Raw genomic sequence first — 21,939 nt, forward strand, 5'->3', positions numbered from 1 at the left:
ACTTTGTTCGGCCGGCTGCCCGTCATGCCTCGATACAGCACCACCATTTTATATCGCGAGGTTTCGTGATGTTGTCTTCAACGCCCTGGGCGGCGCTCCTGCTGGCCAGCATCTTTTTTGTCACCGCGCTTGCGGATGACTGTTCAAGTTCTATTGACCCATTAGTATTACCCATAAAAGTAAGAGCTCACTAGTCATTCGGTCGTTTCTCAGTGTTCCTGCCGCGTGCTATCGTTGCATTTGTTGACTTGTGTCCTGGCAGAACGTTACTTTCCCCAATGGCATCGGTGCCAACCGCGGTCTCAAGCTCACGCTTGGCGGCCAGGTTCAAGGCATGCGTATGTCAACCATTTTGAACAACACGCGAGTAAGAAACAGTCTGGATTGCCCAGACAACAGTACATACGCTTTTGTCGGCTGTCAAGGCTCTTCGGGTAGCGTGTATGACACAACAAGAGGATCCTTCAGTCAGGTCCTCAACATTCATGACTGGAACGTGACGTATGACACTACACGAGCCAAAAGGCTTCTTCCTGCATACTAACCATCTCAACAGAACAGTCGATGCACAACCAGATGACGGCGAAACAACAGTGCTCCATGGATACGATGCCGCGAATTTTACTGACGGGCCGGCCGTCGCTTACGGCTATCCGTTCGAGGTCTGGGCAGACTACGATTCGATGAACAAGAGTGCAGTAGCACTCGGTCCCGACTCCTCGACCCTCGAAAGTTTTGTAAGAAACAAGTTGGCGCCGACCTCGAGTTTCAGTCTAGACTACGGTTCTACATCCGAACTGCATCCCCGTGACGGTCAAATCATCTTCGGCGGCTACAACGAAGCGCGCTTCAACGAATCGAAGAAGGCCGAGTTTGCCATGTGGGGGGCTGGTGCTCCGGTACCTTGCCCTCTGCAGGTGCTTGTGTCCGACATCATCCTGACCAACAAGGATGGAGATCATTCCCTTTTCGACCCGGGCATCAGAGTGGCTGCGTGTATCGACACCGTACAAAATAGCTTCACGCTGACGCAGGCCATGTTTTCCAAGTTTCAGAGTCTCGCCAACCATACCAAATCTGACGGCCTAGCCTTTGCCGACTCAGACTTTCCCATGGACCGCGAGCCGCTGCTCGGCTCTCTGACCATCAAGTTATCTAACGGTTATACAACCGTCATCCCGCACTACGAGCTCGTTGGCCATGTGCGTGGCACCGACTCGCGCGGAAGATATGCTGTTTTGAACAACACTAGGCTCAGCACTACTGTCGCCTCCGGACTGAGCGATCTGGGGGATAACATTCCCATTTTGGGCGGTGTCTTCCTTTCGCAAAACTACCTCCACGTTGATTACGAAGCGGCTAAGTTCTGGCTTAGTCCACAAGTCGCCAACGGGACCCTGCCGGATCACATCACTTCATCATGCAACGGCACCTCAACTAGCAGCAGCAGCGGCAAGGCAGCGTTGGGACTCAAAGTGGGTGTGCCGGTGGCTATTGGCGCCGCCGTTATTTTCTTCATTGGGCTTTGGTTCTGGCTGAAGAACCGCAAGCGAAACCCCAAGCCCCAATTTGCAGGCGCTCCCAGGTCCATCCCTCGTTCCGAGAAACGCGATGCACCCGACTCCAAATCGTCGACCACGAGGTTCGCAGGTTACCACAGCGTGAATCACGCAAACCCCGGCGCCCATATGGAGCTCGAAGGCGATCCCGGGCAACAACCCCGACAACAACAGCGGGCAGAACTCGCAGAGCCCGCTCCAGCATATAAGTCGGAGTGGCCTCGTATGAACTCCATACAAGGAGAAAACGCTCTTTATTATACACAGTTTGAAGACCCAGCTGAGAGCTACGAACTTGCAGACACATCGCCAAATCCACAGGGCGTCGCTCCGCCGCCTCCCCTCACACGGAACAATACCGGACGCAGTGAGATGTGGGCACCGAGTCCTGCAACATTACGAAAGCAGACTTCAGGTTTCAGTGATCTCGTGTCGCCAACTAGTACACGGACAAACAGCATGAGGGCAAATGGACATACATCTCCTATTTAGCGCATTTGATAGACGAGTAATGATAATTCACTTCTTGAGGCATGAATGAACGATTCCAGCTTCAACGTAGTTTTATGGTTCAGGCTGTGATCAAGCTTAATAGCTTTACGACTGGTTCCTGAGATGCAATTCCTTCACTCGGCTGTTTAGCTGAGTGACTACTTTCACTATGGTTGACTGAATGATACACGGTGATCGGGTGAGTAGCCGAGCATGATGCTGTTGATAGCACTTTCCAGATTGGTGTTAAAGCCAACTCTTCACCGTATACTAACCCTAAGGATCAGTTCCGTCGTTGAGACTCCGTTTAAAGCCCTGATGCAAAGCTCTCTGGCCGTCTTCAGTTATGGCATCCTTTCCTGGTGGTGTCTGTGTTTTGAACCTGTTTGACCTGCCATTGAAAGCAACTTCTAACTGACGTCAATGCACTAATCCCTGTAACATCTGATCGCTCTGGCCAAAGCAGATCGGTATAAAAAAGGGGCACCCGTCCTATATAGAGCAGGGATGAGTGGTGGCCTATGCAGTCCAGCCCCTACTGGAAACATGAAGCAGGAGATATCCAGCACCTGGCCTATACAGAAATGGCGTTTAACCAATGTAAAAATCATTGAAGAGGGAATGACACAGCATGATTTATTATTGTGAACTAATTGGAACTACTCCAGTTTGAAATATTACTTGGGCGTACCTAACACCAGTTGTTGATGAGTTGTAACATCATTAATTGGGGAAAATAACTTGTAACGGGATCAAGCAACCACAGATAGACGGCTAGGCATCCTCCATAATTCCTTCGCAATCAATTTTCTGCTAGCAGCCACGCCACTGTTCGACAGCTGGCTGTAACAACAACTTTCCGGAAATGTTAAGAGAGGAATAGGAACATAGTGGCTGCGAAACAACTTAGACAAGCAACCGACCTTTGCATGGCTGAGAAATTGGCCATTATTGCAATTGACATGTAGTAGATGAGGCCAAAAAGAGTCGACCCTATGATGGAATTTGTTTTAGAAAGATACTCGAAATTGCGGACGATACTCTCCTATGCGCCCACTAACCACCCCCGGGACTCAGACAATGGCTGAGAAGGTCGGTCAGTTTATATATTGCAAGCCAGCTGGCGCTGTCCTCAAACATTGAGAATAGCGCCATACCTAGCAAGTACATCAACTTCAAGAATTTGACGTTATTGATCAACTCATTCATAGTTAAACAACTCCGCCATACGTTTTCTCCCGTAACGAATCTTGAGATCTCTTTTGGGATGTCGAAAACCTCCACGTAATTAGTGAAGGAGAAGTCGCAGAATGTTAAAGCCAATGTAGTAGAAATAGCAGCCAGCTAGAGAATTAATGATACTGGTAGAAAAACATCGATGAGAGGATATGGCGGCGATTGACTTTGCTCAACCTAAATTTTTCAGAGCAGCTCCGTGGTGTTTAGACACCCCTGATTGCACGCTAATGACGTATCCAAGTACCTCTTGGATATTTCGGTCTAGCACATGATCGCGAGTAATAAATAATAACAACATGCTAATGCTCGTATGAAGTCACTACTCATAAGCATAATTGAGAAATGGGAAATATTGTTGACCCCTCTTCTTTACAAGACAGAGCACGTGAAGTTATGCCGGGACAAGGGGGGGAGCCCATTGGTGAAGCGGGCTCCGGCACCGGCGGTGATCCATAAAGGCGGGTCCGTGGATAAACTCAGTGTTTGCTCTAGCTATTTAACCGTAAACCTAGAACAATTCCCCCAGGCCATGAGATGATTTGTTGACCGTCGGTGTCTGGCCGATTCGATTTCATTCGAAAAGCAGCGACGTATACTAGCAGGTAAATCAAGCTATTCTTCGTCTCTGTTTATGGCCCAGCCTGTTGGCCAGGTTCTTATGACCTCACACAACGGAAAACCAACGGGGCAATCAACAAAACAACCCCCAAGGAATGGCGGGGCCGCCAAGGAGAGGGGACGCAAGAACTCATTCTATCAATTTAACGATGTCGGCTTCTTAACCAATCCAAGTATCGTTTGCCGGTGGTTCCACATCATGCCCTTCGTTATATGCGGGGAAAGTGGATATTGGCAACTTCCAAGGTTGTCGATCAACCATCCCGGATCCGAAGCTTTGGATCATTGCTACCTGCCAAAAAGACATGCGACTCGTATGCATAAAAAGAAGCCGCCCGAACCCAGGCGAGTTGGGTAGCTCTCGGCTTTGTTGCATCCAAACGAGAAGTCAAGTCTGATATCATGGGGGTGCTTCGCAAGGTCACCGTCGGCTTCAGCGCCGTAGTGGCTGGACTATCCGCACTTACAGAGGCCAAGGACTACACACCACACGTCGATCCTTTCCTTGGTACTGAAGGCCCTACTGCCGGGTCATCCTACCAAGGTGGTAATGTCTTCCCCGGAGCCACGCTGCCCTTTGGCGGCGTCAAGATCGGTATCGATACCACCAGATGGGACACCAGGTATCAAGCCAACGCGGGCTACACTGTTGAAGGCAACGTTACCGCCATTTCCATGTTGCATGTCAGTGGTACCGGAGGTGCCCCTACGTATGGCCTGATTCCGCAGATGCCTCTTACGACTCTGGAAGGGGTAAATCTATTGGACAACCTGACTTACATGCAACCGAGGGTCGGACATGATGTTGCGGAGGTCGGATACTACAAAACGTCACTGGAGAATGGTGTCACTGCGGAGATGAGCGCCTCAATGCACGTCGGCATCATCAAGTATGAGTTTCCCAGCGACGCGGGCCGTCATGTCCTCGTCGATCTGAGCCACTATCTACCGACTCGTGGTAAGGAGTCACAGTGGTATAGCAATGGTCAGCTGGAGCGCAGTGACGATGGTTCCTGGTACTCTGGATACGGCGTCTACAGGGAAGGGTGGTCTCTTGGTGAGTTACTGCGTTTCGAAGGCGAGTACCACGGCTGACACTCCTAGGCGGCGACTTCAAGGTCTACTTCTGCGGACACTTTGACAGTGTGCCCGATGATGTCGCTCTATTCTCTGGTATCTACACGGACCCATATTGGCCCAACACGACAGATGTCAAGCCGTTCTTCAACAACGGTACATCAATTCGTGCCGGCGTCGATGGGTACCAATACGCCGATCGCATCGGGGGCCTGTTTTCGTTCCCATCAAGCACATCAACTCTGACTTCTAAAGTGGGCGTATCATGGATCTCGGCTGAAAAGGCTTGTCAGTTCGTCAAAGACGAAATTCCCCACTGGGACTTGAACACGACCGTTTCCGAGGCGAAAGCTGCATGGAACGATGAGGTGCTCTCCAAGATCGACATAAAGAGCCAGAATCAGACGCAGCTGGAAATGTTTTATACTGGACTTTACCACTCACACCTTATGCCCTCCGACCGCACGGGTGAGAACCCCCATTGGGAGTCTACAGAGCCATACTACGATGACTTTTATACGCTATGGGACACCTTCCGCTGCACCCATGCACTTATCTCTCTGATTCTTCCTAGCCGGCAAGTCGATATGAGTGAGTCCTGATATCCAACACGTTCACAATTGCATTATCTCACAGCACCTAGTCCGAGCCATGATCGACATCTGGCGACACGAACGTTTCTTGCCCGAGGGTCGCAGCCACAACCACAACGGCCGGGTCCAAGGTGGCTCCAACTCCGACAACGTTCTCGCCGACGCTTATGTGAAAAATCTCGATGTTGACGGGCTTATTGACTGGGCCGATGGGTATGCTGCCGTGCGCACCAACGCAGAATTGCAGCCGTACAACAACTTCGATTTCAATGACCCAACAGGAAGTACCAAGGAGGGCAGGTCTGCTCTCGACGATTGGAAGAAGTACGGTTACGTGACTGTCAACTATGGCAGAAGTGTCAGCAAGACCGTGGAGTATTCGTTGAACGACTTTGCCGTGTCCCAAATCGCCAGGGGTGAGGCTCCAGATGAAGCCGCAACCTACTTGAACCGCTCAACGTAAGATCTCATTCCCTCTTCCCTATTGCTTCCTCTTTTTAGAGCCACTACTCACAAAAACAGTGGATGGCAAAAGATCTGGCTCAAGGACGCTACCGCTCTGAATTTTACCGGCTTCCTCGCCCCTTTGCAACCCAATGGCTCAGTCCTCCCGGGTTATAGCCCGCTCGAATGCGGAGAATGCAATTGGCAGGCCATTTCTTACGAGGGTACTCCGTGGGAGTACAGTTTCACCGCGCCACACGACATGTCCACGCTCATATCCTTGATGGGTGGGCCTGTCAAATTCGAAAGCCGACTGGACACCAGCTTTATTCACGGCTTAGCCGAGCAGGACCAGGGAAACAACGGCATAGGAAGCATGATATACAACCCCGGTAACGAGCCCAGCTTCATGACGCCATTCCTATACAACTACATAGGACGCAAGCAGTGGAAAAGTGTCATGAGAAGCAAGTCTGTTGTTGACGACTACTATCACGTCGGGGCGAGCGGCATCCCAGGCAACGATGACGCGGGAAGTATGAGCAGCTGGCTCGTGTGGAACATGTTAGGATTGTACCCGGTTGTCACTCAGCCTGTTTACCTCGTTCTGTCACCCCGGTTCGAGGATGTCAGCATCCAGCTGGGCAAGGCCGGTAGCATTTTGCGGATCACTGCCACCGGACTCGAGCAAGGCCCCTATGTCCAGAGCCTTAAGGTCAACGGGAAGGAGTGGAACAAAAGCTGGGTTACCCATGAGGATCTTTTGGGGGAAAACAGTCAAGGAGGCTTGCTCGAATTTGTACTGGGTGCAGAGCCGCAAGAATGGGACTCGGGTGAGTTGCCGCCGAGTCCAGGTGCTTTGTAACTATCCTTCCTGCGACGCCAAAGGCGGGTCCTGAGAGAGGAATTATAGGGCTCAGCAAAGAGACATAATGGAAATACCAAACACCAAAAGTCGCATTTTAGAGATAAGTCGGAGTTAATCTACCTAGGTGCCTTTGAAATCTGGCAATAGAAATTCAGCATTGTCATTTGGCATCCTGCAGATGTGTCTGGCTCGCGCTGTGCTTCCCCCTCTTTGTAGACAGCGCAATCCAACGACTAGTGTTCGGCTGCATCTGAACAGCATGGTGGCATTTCTGCCTGGCTTCATATATTGCTTAGTCTCTGTACCAGCTCAGAGTCACGTATGTGCAACCGTGGACGATGGCATTAAGGTGACACTTCCGTAAATTTATGATGTTTTGTTTCGATCAAAGACTCAATAATAACTCCCGCCGGGGTATTCTGTTCCATACCACGCCCCAATGAATACTATCGTTCCTACAATGAAATTGATGAGCGTGAGAATCACTCTACTCCTGTTCGACCGGCCCACGACTAGGGCGATCGTAACGGCAAGTATCGGAACCATCAACCACCAGCCAAAGGAGTTCGCCTGGAGAGCAAGCCCAATGCAGGGACCAAGCATGACTACTATCGCACCCGCCCACCATTTCTCGTCCTTGCACCATGCTAAGAAATCTTGCCAGATGCTGTGTGTCGCTGAGGAATCCACGTTTTCAAGCTCGATGTTTCCGCCCTTGAGGCGCTTGTGGATTTCCTTGGCAAGCTGATCATAAGAAAGATCATCGGGGTCGTTCTGTTCTTGCAACTCCTTTCGTATCGCCTTTGCTAGTTCCAACACACCTTTAAACCCTCTCGGCACATCGTAGCATCCTCTCGTTCTCATGATCAGCCGTGCCTTCATCCACATGTAGGCGAGCCCAATGGACCACAGAAGCAATAGGAGTATGGTGACGTATAACTGGAGAAATGAAAATCCCCATTGGTAGGTTTCGCGCACGGAATCGGCGCCAGATTCTGGATCGCTCATGGGCTGGCAGCTGCCATTCGATTTTATGTAAGGCATAAAATAAGTCCCGTTTGAAGCCGCAAATGCGAATTCAGCATCGTCGCCAAACGGCTTCGTGTTCGTTCTCGGGTCGGTCCAGTTCCAGCCATAAAGATCTAAACGATCTGCCATTCGAAATGCCGATACATTGAGGACGGGAGCTGGAAGAGTCTGATTCATCCATGTGGATTCTTTGTCTTCGAGTCCGTAGAATCCGTAATCTGATACGTCTATAGCGAACCACATTAGCGGTCCTGCTTCTTGCTGCTGTGATCAATTGGTTTAATATACTTACAGTTTGAAACATTTCGATGCATTGAGCACAGCTGGTTCGGCGTTGCATCAGAAACAGATTTGCTGTCCAAAGAATAACGCCCCCCATAGTCAGGGTTGTCCTCCACGCAACCCATCATACGAGCATAATAAGCGCTATTCTGGGTTGAGGCTTCTGGCTGTTAGTTGTGTCCAGAAGAACATTGATGGATTGACGCCTAAAGGAGCTCGTGCGTACTCACAAGGACCTTCGGCCGGAAACGTGAGTGCATAGTCTCCCGTAAAGTTGATTCTCCAGGCATCATGAATTACATATCCGATCAACTCGAAACTATCGATTGGAATCAGTGTTCCATCGTACGCTTTCACAAAAGCGTCGTTGTTTGGTGTGTATCCTGTCATTGCGCTGCCTAATGTGGGAAACAATAGGACAAATACGGCGGTGAAGATCGTAATGGTCATCATGACTCGAGACTGTAGCCCTCGGGACCGGGTAAAGTCGCGTATCATGTAATACGTCGAGTAAACAGATGGCTGCTCCTGAAGGAAGATTGCCCAGAAGGATTCGTACGTGATGGGTCTGACTTGAATGGAAGTGGCAGTGTAGTCGGCGAGAACTCTCCACGAAATCCAAGCAAGGAGGGCCTGGCCACCGCGTCCAAACACCTAAAAACGTTGAAAAGTTACCATGCGCGCTTCTGGTCGCGACTGTGTTTGATTAGAACTGGGGGGTCTTACCACATCCCACACAACGTCAATGATTTTGGCATCGGCAAAAGAAAAGCTACCCCATGCTAGGGTTATCTGGAAGAATCCCGACGCATCCCAGAGATTATACCCCTCCTGGTAGACATCAAACTGTCCATCTGGGTGACAGGCAGTTGAGGAAGTATACCCAAGAACCGGAAGTTCCAGGGCAAACAGAACCAGAAGCCAGATAAGTGTAAGAATCCATCCGATGACGAAAACAAAAATACATCTTCCAATCCATTGAACCTCTCGGACATCTCTGAGCGCGGCGAGGGAAGCCTCTTTCCAGGCCCTCTTATCCCACAGACGCTGTCGGAATTTCTCCCATTTGAACCGTGCAGTCTTTTTGAGGGGTCGCGCCTCTTCGAATAGTAGTGGGACGAAAGATCGCGCGGAGTGCGTCTCCATGCCTTTTGGCGAGTCCATGATCGTAGCCGCAATTGTGGTTCAACTTAGCACTGGACGGGTCCTCAAAGACGACTTTCGGTCAACGCGTGACGCGCGTGAGGCTGGATAAAAGCCAACAGCCAGGAAACATCAAATTTTGATCAAGCGCGGCAAAATTGCGGCGCATGCGGGCGCTCTAATTTAATAAGGACTGCATTGGTGTCGGTTTTGCAAATGCTGCCGCCTGATCCAACGAGCCAGGGGGCGACTATCGCGCTAGCCAACTACCAGGTCAAACGTCGACAGGGATTGATGTCATGTTCGCTGCTCACTGAGCACCGCCGCAGACAGCCACAGGAGAAGACACGACGTGGTCTGCGATAAGCCATTGAGAAGCAAGTAATTCAGGGAATCTTGGAGACATGCGATTGCTGCGCCGCAGCCTTGCCTCGACTAGCTATAATAAGACCTAGAAACTGCCGATTACTCTTTCCTGGCCATCAATGCTCACGTTTTTCGGCCGCACAGAGAATGTTTATCAGCTCCGATGGTGTTCGGCGGCTCGGCTCTAGCAATGCGCTGTTTGGGACTTTGGTATGTCGCACAGCAGCGTTACCACTTTCGGGGCAGGATTACCGGTAGGGCATTGGAGACGACGTCATGATTCAGGAACAGATTTGGTGGACGGATAGCCAAAATGAATCAAATCAAAGAAGTCGTTGAGCGGCAATAACAACTCATGGGAATCAGTTATACAAATAGACATTTTTGATCTAGTACCGAGTGCCAGTTAAAAGTTTACCTCGTTTATCTACCGGTCGAAGCATTTCCAAGCATTTCCAGAGGGCAAGGCTATGGTGTTACTGATGGGTCTGTATGGTGTGGTTTGTGAGTGATCGGCATCCCCTCATGTGAAAGGATCTGGAACCTTGCACTTTTCCCATGCAACCTGAGCCCATGAGGGATGACACCATCATGAGCTTCTTTAATGCACCAGCCGAACAGAGCTTGGCGGCATCCTTTACAGAACCTCCGTTATCGTGAATTTCCTGGGTAAATGTGTAATTTCTTCAGACTTGACTAAGCTAAGTAGATTTGCGAAAACATTTACAGTGAATATGACAGCCCGTTGTCTTTGACTACGCGGGTCTCGTCACCAAGGTCAAGATTTACAAGACAGAACATCCCGGTCATTGTGACCAGAACGAAATGAGTCAAGTTTCTTAATTAGAAATGGTGCCGACCTCGACATTTTTTCTACACCTTAGACAAGGCATCGTTGGGCGGATTTGGCAAAGGGGGTTTTTTTTTTCAACCCCATTCGCGAGCCTCAAGTTGAGACACCTTGTCGTCAGTGCCCCTGGACAATACCAGGCAAGTCATTAACAATGCCTGGTGGGCAAGCACGGACACATCGACCAAGAAGCTTTTGTCTTGTCAACAAAGGGACGAACCAGTTCATCTTGTTCGCCCTGTTTAAACTTTAGCTGAACTATAGCATCGTGGGGCTCTGAGCAGAAACAGTCGTTGTCAGCACCATTATGCACAAAGCACGACGCCAGTGACAGAGTCGTTGTTGTATGTGGTTTTCTTTTCTCGCCCCGGGATTGTTCAGATGGTATTCCGCGACTTTCCCCGCGTGTGTCGTTAGAACTTGTCCGAGAACAACCAAGTTGACAAAGACCAGGGAAATGGTCTTGTCGTAACAATGACTTGTGTCGATTGTCACCTCCTTATAACTCCAGCCTGGGCCGCGCTGCATCTAGTCCTGCTCTCCTGGGGTTGATTGCAACGAAAGAAAATAAACAATATCCAATCCTGGTTAATGAAGGGCAAAAAAACAGTATTCTCCCTCGCCATGCTCAACTTCTTCTCCGCCTTGTCCTTCAACAGGATGCTGGGGCAAGGCTTGCCCGCGTCGGTTGACGTCGAGACCACCTCGCCGGATGCAATCCTCAAGAAACTCCTCTCGCAAACCTCGCTGGAGGACGTCGAGACCCTCGCAAAGGCAAGTCCGTCCGTCCAACGCGTGTTCAAGAAGCACAGGGTCCCCATCCTTCGCGGTCTGATCGCGCCCGAGGCGTGGCGGGATGCCGTCGCCTGCGTCGACCGCCGCCTGCGCATGGGCAGGGCCGCCAGGGTGGCCTTTGACCAAGATTACGAGGCCGGCGCGGTGGCGGATTTCCCGCGCGCCGACGAAGAGGGCTCCGGCTCCGGCTCCGGCTCCCCGACTGACTCTCAAGCTAACATGCACTCAGGTTCTCCCCAAGCAAGCCCGCCGCATCCCAAGCCGACGGATCGCGGACAGTGGGACCTCGACGACCTCTGCGAACTGGTCAAGACCGTCGACCGCCTGATCAGACACATTGGGCAGGTCCCCTCCAGCTCGGCCCCCGGCAAATGGTACGGGAGCTTCGAATCGTGGGAAGCTGCCTGGGAGGACCGCCGTGAGCTCCCGCGGCGGAACATGCCCCATCCGCTCGGCGACGACGAGTGGCTCGAGGAGGACCAGGGCACGGAGGACCCCCAGAACTTCCACTACGCATTTGCCCGGCACGTCAGGCTCGACCCCAACGGCGCCCGCCACGAGGGCATGGACATCGACGAGAACACCAGGGCCCGGCTCCAGCGCGCCTTCTTCCGCCTCGAGTTCATCCGGCGGGCCTACTACAACCGCCCCCTGTTCCCCAGGGGCGCGCGGTGGCAGACCCGGACCGCCGCGATGGAGGACGGCAGGGTGCAGGGCGCCGCGGGCGAGACGTTCGAGACCCGGCTGGCCCGCGCCGAGAAGATATTCAGGGGATGGTGCACGGACGACTTCCTCGAGGTCACCTGCGCGTTCAAGGCGACGCTCAACTTCTACGCCGTCGCCGTGAGCGACATGATGGACGACTTCAGGCGGGCCGTCGACGGCGCCGTCAACAGCGACGAGAAGAGGCGCGTCGACGAGCTCTGCGAGCAGCTGGGCCAGGAAATCCAGGCCAACGCCGAGGCCGTCGGCCTGCAGTGGGAGACGGACCCGCTCACCGGCGAGAGCGATTACCCAATGTGGGGGATCCGGCCCGACGGCGAGTTCTACGCCCACCGCGCGCAGCTGATGGACGATAGGGAAGAGCTGGAGAGGTTCAAGTCTGCGAGGTCGGTGCACCTCGCCCGCGGCGAGTTTGACGCCCTGCGGTGCACAATCTTCAAGTCGGACCACGTCAGCCTCACCCCGTGGGGGAGGAAGATCCGGGTGGACCCCGCGCGGAGGATCCACGCCAAGGAAGCGCATCCGGAGCTGGAGATGTCCAGGTTCTTCCACGTCCTGTGTAGCTTGCCCCTCAAGTTCTTGGGCGAGTTCATCGACATGCCGGAGGAGCAGGCGCGCTGCTTCCTCAAGTCCAGCTACTGGGCCGTCTCCCGCATCAAGGCCTCCCGCACGCCCATGTTTCTCTCGGGCGAGGTCCGAGCCTGGTCTAGCAAGCCCGCCGGCGAGTCCCCGAGATATTGGGACCACCAGAAGACCCGTCGCCTGTTTCCGGACCTCTCCGTGCGCGCTGCGGCCATGGCCTGTGTCGAGAAGGTCTACAAGGGCTACTGTCACCGTTATGAGGGCTACAGAATAACAATAGACTTGAACAATGGCACATGGGCTTGGCGATGGAACGACGTGACTTTGCCGACCGAAGTGTGGGAGGAGCTACGCTCCAAGATCACTTACAAGAGTCACAAAATCAACAGCATCTTCGGCATGAGCGATAAGAGCTGGCAGTCGATCTGGAGGTCGGATCGAGATTTTGAGCGACTAATCTGGACGGGGCCGATGATGGAGACGCCTCGGTGGGAGGGGTACGGGCATACTGGGCGCTTGGATCCGAACGAGTGTTACTGCCACGTCGGTCAGGGCTGTGGCCTTTGCACGCCTCTGCCAGACCCGGAGATCCCTGAATGGAGCCTCCTCACCAAAGAGGAGCAGGTTCAAGAGTTGGACGAGCAATTACATCTGAGAAACCCAGACCTCGCTAGCTGGTACCCCGAGCTGGCCAAGGCCATACTCGAGCGCCGTGAAAAGCACCCACGCGTCCCCTACTAAGATCGGGTTTTCTGGCAATGACAAGTAGGTTGGGTCTGTATGAGTCGGGCTAGCCGTGTTACTAGTGGCATTGTTCATTTGAAGCAATGTTCATTCGAAGTGGTTAATTAAGTTTTGTTAAATATCTGTGTGTTTCTTTCTTCTCTCCCACTAAAATGCCTAACGCTAACTTAGAAGATTTCTCTGTCGTCATATGCCCTGACGCTCTCCAAGTAGTTCTTGACCTGGCCGTAATCCTTGCATACTGCGGGTTTCAGTCAGCTTTGGGGGCGACCTTTTGTATCAATGGGACATGCGTAGACTTACCATGCTTGGAATCCCAGCCATCGGAGCCTCCATTGTGGTCCGGGAACGTCGTCTCCAGACCCTCCAGCGCCATGTCGGCGCTGCACATGATTGTCTGCCGCAGGTAGGCGAAGCAGTGGATCATGTGCCAGTGGTGGTCGTCGGGGAGGTCGTGGTTGGCCTTGAGTCCTGAATAGGTCTGGACGACTGCGAACTAGAGGAGAAAGTTAGGGGAAAGCCATTGGAGAGAGGCCAAGAGGGGGTTCCATACCAAGCAGTGAAGCTGGTGCGTGATGGACGTGGTGAAGACGGTCTTCTCGGGCCAGACGATGGGTGTCGGCAGGTCGTGGTACTTGTGCGTGTCGTTGATCCATTGGAATCCCATGCCGTCTAACAAGTGTCTTGCGTCAGCCCCATCATCGTTCCGTCACGCTCATCACTTCTCTGCGGGTATGAACTTACACGGCATCAGCTCGTTCCAGTTGTTCAAAACCTCGTCGGTGAAGAACTTTGAAGTGTCGTTGGGCGCGTATTTGCCCTCGTAATCCGGAGCAAACGTCTTGATCTGCTGCGAGACTGTTCCGGCGTGTCAGAAGACGACGGTCCATAAACAATCAACCAATGCTGGCGGCCACTTACATTTCCCGCTGACGCCCGTCAAGTCGCCGCCAAAGTCCCACGTGTTCACCGGCGGCTTCTGCATCTGCTCCCTCACCAGCAGCCCCAGGATGACGAACAGCAGTATGGTGTCGACGAACCACCGCGACGAGTTGAGCATGGCCATGCACCGGTTCTTCCTCCTCCCGGCCGGCGTCTCTCTGCGAAGGTCCCTCGTGAGGCAGTGACGGCACACCTTTTCGTCCCCTCCAATCAACGACTCTTCGACCTCGGTGCTGCTCCGGTCATCGCGGTCGTGGTCCTCAAGGCTGAGGTCTGCGTACTTTGCCTCTGACATATCCATTGCGGATGGTTCTCTTTCACACACGAGAAGATGAAAATACGGATCAACCGTCTAAAGGTGCGCAAAGGGCAGATAGAGAAGAGAATATCGATCTCGAATTAATCGAAACAATTAAAAAAGATTGAATTTGCACACAACAGTAACAACAACGAAGAGAACTGGAGAGATAATGGTGCGCCGGCGCCTAGACGAAGAGAAATGGCAGAGAAAAGCACATATGCAGTGTCATCCCAAACCCGGACCTGTCGTTCTTTTGTTGGTTCCCTGTCAGCCTGCAACAGCCGCCGTCCCCCCCTCTCTCTCTTCGTCCCGTTGCCAGCGTCCCATTTTTGGGACCTCGTCCCATCTCGACGACAGGAAAGTCTGAGGCTGAAGTTTCAGGACAAGGGCCCGTCGCGCCCCCCGTGAGTTGCGGCCCTGGGCCGTCTCTTTTGGGGGGGCGCGGCGGCCAGGGGAAGGGCTGCAATGTTTCAGCGATCCAGAAAGCGCCAAGCGGCCCCCGCCAACAACCGCCAGCCATGTTGCAGCTCCCGCGTAGGCGTTTCCAGTCACGTTTTACCACCCGTCCGACGTTGCACTCTGAGGCGCACCATTCGTCGATCCTTCGTCTCTAGTTGCCGTCTTATGCCCCCCCTTCGCCTACGTCAACACTCAACCCTGGGATGAAAGATCGTGTCTTCATGCCCTTGCACTGCGATGGAATAAAGCCGATGACCTGTAACTTTTTTTTTCGAGGAAAATAGCATCCCTTGTGCATCTATTTGTGTCTTCCCGTCTCGATACCCTAGGCCTGCATGCACTCACCTGATGTCGAGCAGAAAGTTGGTTCATTTGACAAATGTTGAATGAATCAAAAGTTGTCGTGGCTGAGTGAGTGCACGTTAATGTCGTTGAGAGCTGCTTGCTGTCTCGTGGTTACCTCCTCCGCACAACTACCCCAACAGCCGCGACCTGATCTAGCCCGCGACCATGCCTACGTGTTTGCGAAGGGGGGATCCTGCCCCGGCTTACCTATGTAGAACGGTTACATGGGTCGGGTCGTGGTCATTGGTTTAATTTCAGGAAGGGAACTCGGTATTGCACTTTTTGCTGGGGTGTTTGGCTGTAAGATGCCCTAGTAAAGGCACCTTCATCGTAGGTATGGACACCATCTCACTTATACGTCTTGGAGAGGGGTCGTCTCATTTGCTATAATGAGATCATCCGGCCTAGATTCCTAAGTTGGGCTCTAGACTATCCATTCATCTACTGCCAAGTAGGCGCTTCCAACAAGCTTTCTTCTTTCTTTGTCTGGTAATATACCCAGCCTAAAACTCATATATAGAAGCCCCACTCCCAAAAACACCATCAAGCTGCTCGTCTCAACAATAGACATATTATATTTGACCAATTATGCATGGTATGACAGATCGTGCTGCCGGGGGTCACATACTTATCCCAGCCCCCTCAGTGATCTGGCAAACTTCGTGGCCAACATTGACATCGTCATGGGAGATTGGCAGACGAACAGCTGCCTACAACTTTAGAAAATTGCAATCACCATCGAGGACCAGTCATAGTCTCATATTCGCTTGTATTCTTATCTTTACATCATTTGTGAACTACGGGTTGTCTCTACTGAGGTTGTCGTCGCTGCATTTCCTCGTCGACGGCGCATCGTTCAGGACAAGACAAGCTATTCCCAGGCTAGCCGTGGACGGTGATCAGAATCGGGAGTTTCCCCCATCTGCGAGTCCACGATATGTCCCTATACCCGTTCTTCGGCAAGATACGGGGAATACAAGGGAACGACAAGAACTTTTGGGGAACGGCAAGGGCGAAAAGGCATCGAGTCGACTGGCAACCCCTTACCGAATCTTGTGTGCTCCCAAATGGCATACTACAGGCAACTTTTCCAGGGCCACCTCGTCGCCTTGCGACAGTCTCAACTCCATGGGCCACGCCAGGTTGCCGTCAACCAGCAGAGAGAACAAGCAGCATGGCCCATGCTATTCCCGACCCTCCCTTTCAGACGGGAGCAACGACTGCGAGCCGGATCTGCGTAGGATGGGGCCTGATACCAATCTATAACTGTATTGGTTGGAGGGAGGGAGGGAAAAGAGGGACGGGGAATTGCCGGCGTGGTCAAAAACATTTTAACTGCTTCCGTCGCCGGCCTCCAGGCCATGCCCGCCCGAACCCCTTACTGCTAGGTCGAACCCGGCCGGCCCCGTGATTTCGCCAACAACGCCCCGCTGCGAGACTGGGCCTTTTCTTTTTCGTCAAAACGGCTCGTCTCCCTTCCGTGCCGTCTCGTCTCCCCCGCAGGAAATGGCCAGGGGTTCCCGCCAAAGTTCCGCGAGGACCAAGGCCTGTAGAACGGAGACCATCTCGTTTGAGAACAAAAACAACGCCTACAGTCGCCCGGGATATTTGCCTGGTGTGAGCCTCATGCCAACAGGACATCGTATTCACAAGAACATTGGTATAACGGTATTCTTCCTCGTGGAAGTTGCCGGACCAGTCACTTCATCCATATGCGCAATGGGTCTTGGGTTCGAGTTATCAGACAAGGAAGGATTGCGGCGCCAAGAGGCGCACGCTTGGTATATTATATCCACGGGACTCGGAGCTGCGGCCGGTCCAAACTACAAAAAATATATACGTCATGCCGTCATCAGATCGTGAGAGAGCGGGCTTCCAGTCGGCTCCAGCCAGGCCACCAAGAAAAGAAAAAAAGGCGGAAAAATAAACAATGAAAACATTACGATGCAACATTTGGGGTATCAAGCGGTCTTAACAGGGTTATATCCTCTAAACATTTCGCAAGGAAGGTAGTTGTTTTCGATGAAGGCGGTTGCGGCCTGGAAGCCAGCCGCGTCGGAGAAACATGCGTCGGTATTGAACGGGCCGAGGTTGGACTTGACAGTTGCACGCACGGGGACCGGCTCAAAGGCTCCTTTGGTCAAGGTGGTATTGAACAAGCGAATCTGCTGGTCGCAGGTCGAGCCGTTGGCGAAGATTGGTTGGTTGATGATGGTATCAAACATGGCCAGCGAGTATGGGGATGGCTGCTCTCCGGTCGTTCTTCGCATCTCGAGAGAGACGTACGTGGCACCCGCCGAACCGTTAAAGTACGTGGCGCCGCTTTGAGGAAGGGCCGCGTAGGCATCGTTTTCGGGGCCAAATGTGGCGGGGTGGACCTCTGTTCCGTACGCCTCGGAGCCGACGACAGCGGCAGTATTGGCGGCCGAAATTAACTGTGCGGGGGCCCATCGGAAAGAAGACATGCCGTCGCCAAGCAGATCCAGAAACGGGAACTCGAAACCAGCTTTCTATGGTCAAAATTGTCAGTCGGTTTCGTCGAGTGAGTGGCATATTCCAGGTAGGACTTACACTGAAATCGGGGATCCCGAAGTTTTGGAATCGGATGTCATGGTCGTGGCCGGCCTGGACGACAACAGGGTACATGCCGGCGGGGAAGTCTGGCATGAGTGCCCTGTAGGCGCTCTCGAGGATCCCGTATTGCTGGGGAATAAGTTGGCGTGCCGTGGCCATTGGGATGGGCATTATGGCCATGGTGACGTTCAAGACGCCCGTTGCGTTGTTCGGGTACTGGCTGAAGATGGGGTTCGGCTGGTCCACGCTGGCTTGTGTGGGCAGTATTGCTTGGGCGGCAGTTGTCTGCATCTGGACTCCAAAGATGACCAACAAGGTCGCAATGGACGCTTGAACGAGGTAGGTAGAGAGCGACATGTTGTACCAGGAACAAAGGCTATCCAGTGATGACGAAAGAGAGACGGTGTGCAGATTCGGGCAAGGCCAGAACGAAGAGAGAAGGGTGACCATCTTTTAATAACTCTAGGCAAGAAGCTGTTCGAGAGAGAGTTAGAGAGACGGGCGGTGAAACATCCGGATGCAATAAGCTCAACCCCAGCGGTCGATCCGGGAGGATGTTCTCGAGGTTGCGGCCCAGGCTTTTTCAACAACAGGAGCCGCGTCGATCACTGGTGGACTCCCAACTTCCCGGCGGCCCAGGGCGGAGTTCGTGGGGGGTGACGGAGTGGTTCTGCAGGGCTCTCCCGAGATGTCGAGATTGTCGGGAATGGTCAGCAACCAGGATATGAACGGATGGTGACGGCGGTGATGGAGACGGTGTGGGCGGGACTACCTCTATAGAGGCATCTGGGAGGACGACTCATCCCCGCACGGATGGGATGCGTTCATGGTTTGTCGAGGATCCGACGGGAAATAATAGCTGGGTTGGACAGGCGATCCGAAGGGCTCGGAAACGAAGAACCGAGTAAGGGAAGAGACGGATGGGGATGGAGAGTGACACATTGACAGGCGGCCCAGGTGTTCGGAGGGCAGAGAAGCCAGACGCTCAGCTGCAGCCACAGGCTCGGATGATGAGGGATCCGGACGGCTGGGAAGAGCAGCGTGATCAGCCACGGACACGGAAGGCCGAGCGGCCGGCCCAGCGAGGGATGCGCCGTCATGGTGTGCATCGCCCGATTAAGCAATGCTGGCCACGCGACGGCACAGCGGATATGGCTAGCTCGGGAGCGACAGAGCTAGTCTTGTTCGGCCCAACCAAGACGATCAGTATGCGACTCCTTCTTGGTGGACATGTCCTGTCTTTGCTCGAAGCCTCATCATCGGCGACGGCCCACTGCGGTGTATCCGCTGCTGGCTGTCAACCCATGGCTGCGGACGGCATGGGATGATGGAAGGCGGAAAAGTGACACTCGATGACACTCGGTATCCTGGATCCCATGGTTTGGAACTTGGTGACAGTAGACATTTGACATGACTCGGCGGAGACAGGAAGGACCGGGCCCGCCGTCGGAAGGGCAGCAGTGTCTTGAAGGTTGATGAAGATCCGAGGTTTCAAAGTAGGGACGTCTCCGCGTGAACCCACCACCGGCGTGTTTTTGGCGTTTGTTGGAGAGAAAGCTGAGGCAGATGGGAAGCGATTGGCATTGGGTATTGGGCAGTGGCCGAGGTACGTACCGTGCCGTACCGTACGTAACCTGCCTCGCCGCTCACGGATCTTGCATCTTTTTTTGTCCGTACGGACGGTGCGCAACATAATTAATTGATCAATTGGCAGAATGTCCGCGGCGTACCGACCCTTCAAACAGCATCATTGGAACCGGGCACAGCTCAACCCGGTCCAGGTCCAGCCCGGGGTCTTGCTGACAGCGGCAGTGGCGGCGAACAAGGGCACTCGAATCTTGAAAAACAGGCACGCATCGCATCGCCCGAACAGCTTAGTGCCAGTGCCTACGTCTGCAAGTGAAGATGAAAAGATGCGCAGCTCAACGGCATTGCAGCTGTGACAACACGAGAGAAAAAAAAAGACGGGGAATGTACGGCTGCAATGTGCATTCCGCATTCCCCAGCCAAGGGCTCCATACTCTCGCTGTGATTTCCACCCAACCTGGTGGATCGCCGGTTTTTCGGGGCGCTTTTGGGTCGTTTGGGTTCCTTGGGGAGGACACTACCGGCCGGAACTGGGCTTTCCGGTATGGGCTCATCCCATTTCATTTCATCTAATCTCGCCGCAAAATAGGTACCGCGTAAGCCATCGGGGTGCACTCTAGCGGTGTGAGTATTGGCCACGACTCAACCTTTCCTGCCCTCCCCTTTTCTTCCCATCGGCTCGGCTCAGTTCACACACTCAAACGTAACATTCTTTTGCAACCTCACGCCCCCTCCCCCCCTACACCCCCCGCACATCCCCCTTTCGTCAAGTCAGACATCTGATCCTCCTAGACCCCTTGCGGCCACACGGATCATCCACAAGACATACCCCGTCTGCCAAAACAAGGAGAAAAGAGAAGAAAAAAAGTTAAACGTCGCGGATCGCTCGTCTCCGAGGCCATCTAAGTTCGCCCGCCATGGCCTCCGTCGCCGATCAAACCCCGGCCGTCGCCGGTCTCCCAGAGAAGGCCGATGTCGCCGCAACGGGCCCGCGCAAGACGCCCATCGCCTCGCCGGCCCCGGGCTCCTCCACCCCGCCCGCCCCGGCCCTGACCCCGGACCAGCAGTCCAAGTACGACGGCCTCCTCTCCCAGGCCCGCTCCTGGACCGAGGTCAAGTGCGCCGCCGCCCACGCCGACAAGTCCGGCCCCCTGACCGACGCCGAGCGCCAGTGGCTCACGCGCGAGTGCCTGCTCCGCTACCTGCGCGCCACCAACTGGAAGCCCAGCGAGTCCGAGAAGCGCGTCCTCGAGACCCTGGCCTGGCGCCGCGAGTACGGCGTCGAGGGCCTCACCCCGGACGACATCTCGCCCGAGAACGAGACGGGCAAGCAGATCATCCTGGGCTTCGACAAGGAGCGCAGGCCGTGCCACTACCTCAACCCCGGCCGCCAGAACACGGACCCCTCCCCGCGCCAGGTGCAGCATCTCGTCTTCATGATCGAGCGCGTCATCGAGATCATGCCCGCCGGCCAGGAGAAGCTGGCCCTGCTTATCAACTTCAAGTCGTCAAAGAGCCGTTCCAACACGGCCCCCGGCATCGGCCAGGCCCGCGAAGTGCTGCACATCCTCCAGACCCATTACCCGGAGCGCCTCGGCAGGGCACTCATCATCAATGGTATGTCATTATTGCCCTCCTCCCCTTCCTCCTCCCCCCATTTCTTGGAAGTCTAGAGTAGCATATATGCTGACGCGTGTCCAAACGGGATAAAGTCCCCTGGGTCGTGAACGGCTTCTTCCGCCTCATCACCCCCTTCATCCACCCCATGACGCGGGACAAGCTCAAGTTCAACGAGGACATGCGCCAGTACGTGGCCGAGGACCAGCTCTGGACCGAGTTCAGCGACGGCAAGCTGGAGTTCGAGTACGACCACTCCGCCTACTGGCCCGCCCTGAACGCCCTGTGCGCGGAGAAGCGCGATGCCCGGACGGCCCGCTGGGTCGCCGGCGGTAAGCTGGTCGGCGAGTCCGAGGACTACCTCGGCGGTGCCGTCGAGAAGGGCGTCGGTGCCGATGCTGCTGCTGCTGCTGCTACTGCTCCCGCTGCTGCTGCGCCGACGACGGACGCCTGATGTGTCCTGACTTCAACTTTTTCTTCTTTTTTTTTGTATTTAGAAAGAAGCAGATGGTTTTCTAGCCCCATGTTTCAACATTCGGTAGCATACATAGACAGAGAGAGAGCACTAGGCGCTCAAACTAATGGGAAGACGGTACTAGACAGGCAAAGAAAAAAAAGGGTAAACAATCGCGGGTTTCGCACACAAAAGCTACGCCAGCAATTTTGACGGTCCCAAAGGTTCCTGTGACCCTCGCCAGTTTCTATGCAAA

General features: G+C 53.8%; 7 protein-coding genes across 7 annotated transcripts; 4 read left to right on the plus strand and 3 right to left on the minus strand.

The window, feature by feature from the left end:
* Nucleotides 1–503: 503 nt before the first annotated feature.
* On the plus strand, nucleotides 504–2,051 carry EsH8_III_000431 (uncharacterized protein; the record flags this gene model as incomplete). The annotated part of the gene is made up of 1 exon (XM_083262156.1): nucleotides 504–2,051. The coding sequence occupies one exon, from the start codon at nucleotides 504–506 to the stop codon at nucleotides 2,049–2,051; it is 1,548 nt and encodes a 515-aa protein (XP_083122643.1).
* A 2,259-nt stretch (nucleotides 2,052–4,310) lies between these two features.
* EsH8_III_000432 (uncharacterized protein) lies at nucleotides 4,311–6,887 on the plus strand (the record flags this gene model as incomplete). The annotated part of the gene is made up of 4 exons (XM_083262157.1): nucleotides 4,311–4,965; nucleotides 5,013–5,576; nucleotides 5,629–6,037; nucleotides 6,101–6,887. 4 exons carry the CDS (start codon nucleotides 4,311–4,313, stop codon nucleotides 6,885–6,887), a joined length of 2,415 nt encoding a protein of 804 aa, XP_083122644.1.
* A 396-nt stretch (nucleotides 6,888–7,283) lies between these two features.
* Nucleotides 7,284–9,365, minus strand: EsH8_III_000433 (uncharacterized protein; the record flags this gene model as incomplete). Its single annotated transcript, XM_083262158.1, has 4 exons — nucleotides 7,284–8,146; nucleotides 8,212–8,361; nucleotides 8,432–8,855; nucleotides 8,928–9,365. 4 exons carry the CDS (start codon nucleotides 9,363–9,365, stop codon nucleotides 7,284–7,286), a joined length of 1,875 nt encoding a protein of 624 aa, XP_083122645.1.
* Nucleotides 9,366–11,151: 1,786 nt separating this feature from the next.
* On the plus strand, nucleotides 11,152–13,401 carry EsH8_III_000434 (uncharacterized protein; the record flags this gene model as incomplete). The annotated part of the gene is made up of 1 exon (XM_083262159.1): nucleotides 11,152–13,401. The coding sequence occupies one exon, from the start codon at nucleotides 11,152–11,154 to the stop codon at nucleotides 13,399–13,401; it is 2,250 nt and encodes a 749-aa protein (XP_083122646.1).
* A 170-nt stretch (nucleotides 13,402–13,571) lies between these two features.
* On the minus strand, nucleotides 13,572–14,647 carry EsH8_III_000435 (uncharacterized protein; the record flags this gene model as incomplete). The annotated part of the gene is made up of 5 exons (XM_083262160.1): nucleotides 13,572–13,645; nucleotides 13,708–13,900; nucleotides 13,958–14,076; nucleotides 14,149–14,262; nucleotides 14,326–14,647. The coding sequence occupies 5 exons, from the start codon at nucleotides 14,645–14,647 to the stop codon at nucleotides 13,572–13,574; spliced, it is 822 nt and encodes a 273-aa protein (XP_083122647.1).
* Nucleotides 14,648–17,412: 2,765 nt separating this feature from the next.
* EsH8_III_000436 (uncharacterized protein) lies at nucleotides 17,413–18,382 on the minus strand (the record flags this gene model as incomplete). Its single annotated transcript, XM_083262161.1, has 2 exons — nucleotides 17,413–17,961; nucleotides 18,023–18,382. The coding sequence occupies 2 exons, from the start codon at nucleotides 18,380–18,382 to the stop codon at nucleotides 17,413–17,415; spliced, it is 909 nt and encodes a 302-aa protein (XP_083122648.1).
* A 2,147-nt stretch (nucleotides 18,383–20,529) lies between these two features.
* Nucleotides 20,530–21,683, plus strand: EsH8_III_000437 (CRAL-TRIO domain-containing protein; the record flags this gene model as incomplete). The annotated part of the gene is made up of 2 exons (XM_083262162.1): nucleotides 20,530–21,229; nucleotides 21,325–21,683. 2 exons carry the CDS (start codon nucleotides 20,530–20,532, stop codon nucleotides 21,681–21,683), a joined length of 1,059 nt encoding a protein of 352 aa, XP_083122649.1.
* Between the last annotated feature and the right edge of the window lie 256 nt (nucleotides 21,684–21,939).

This window comes from Colletotrichum jinshuiense, chromosome 3 (assembly GCF_051148585.1).
Source record: "Colletotrichum jinshuiense chromosome 3, complete sequence".
Taxonomy (NCBI): Eukaryota; Fungi; Ascomycota; class Sordariomycetes; order Glomerellales; family Glomerellaceae; genus Colletotrichum; species Colletotrichum jinshuiense.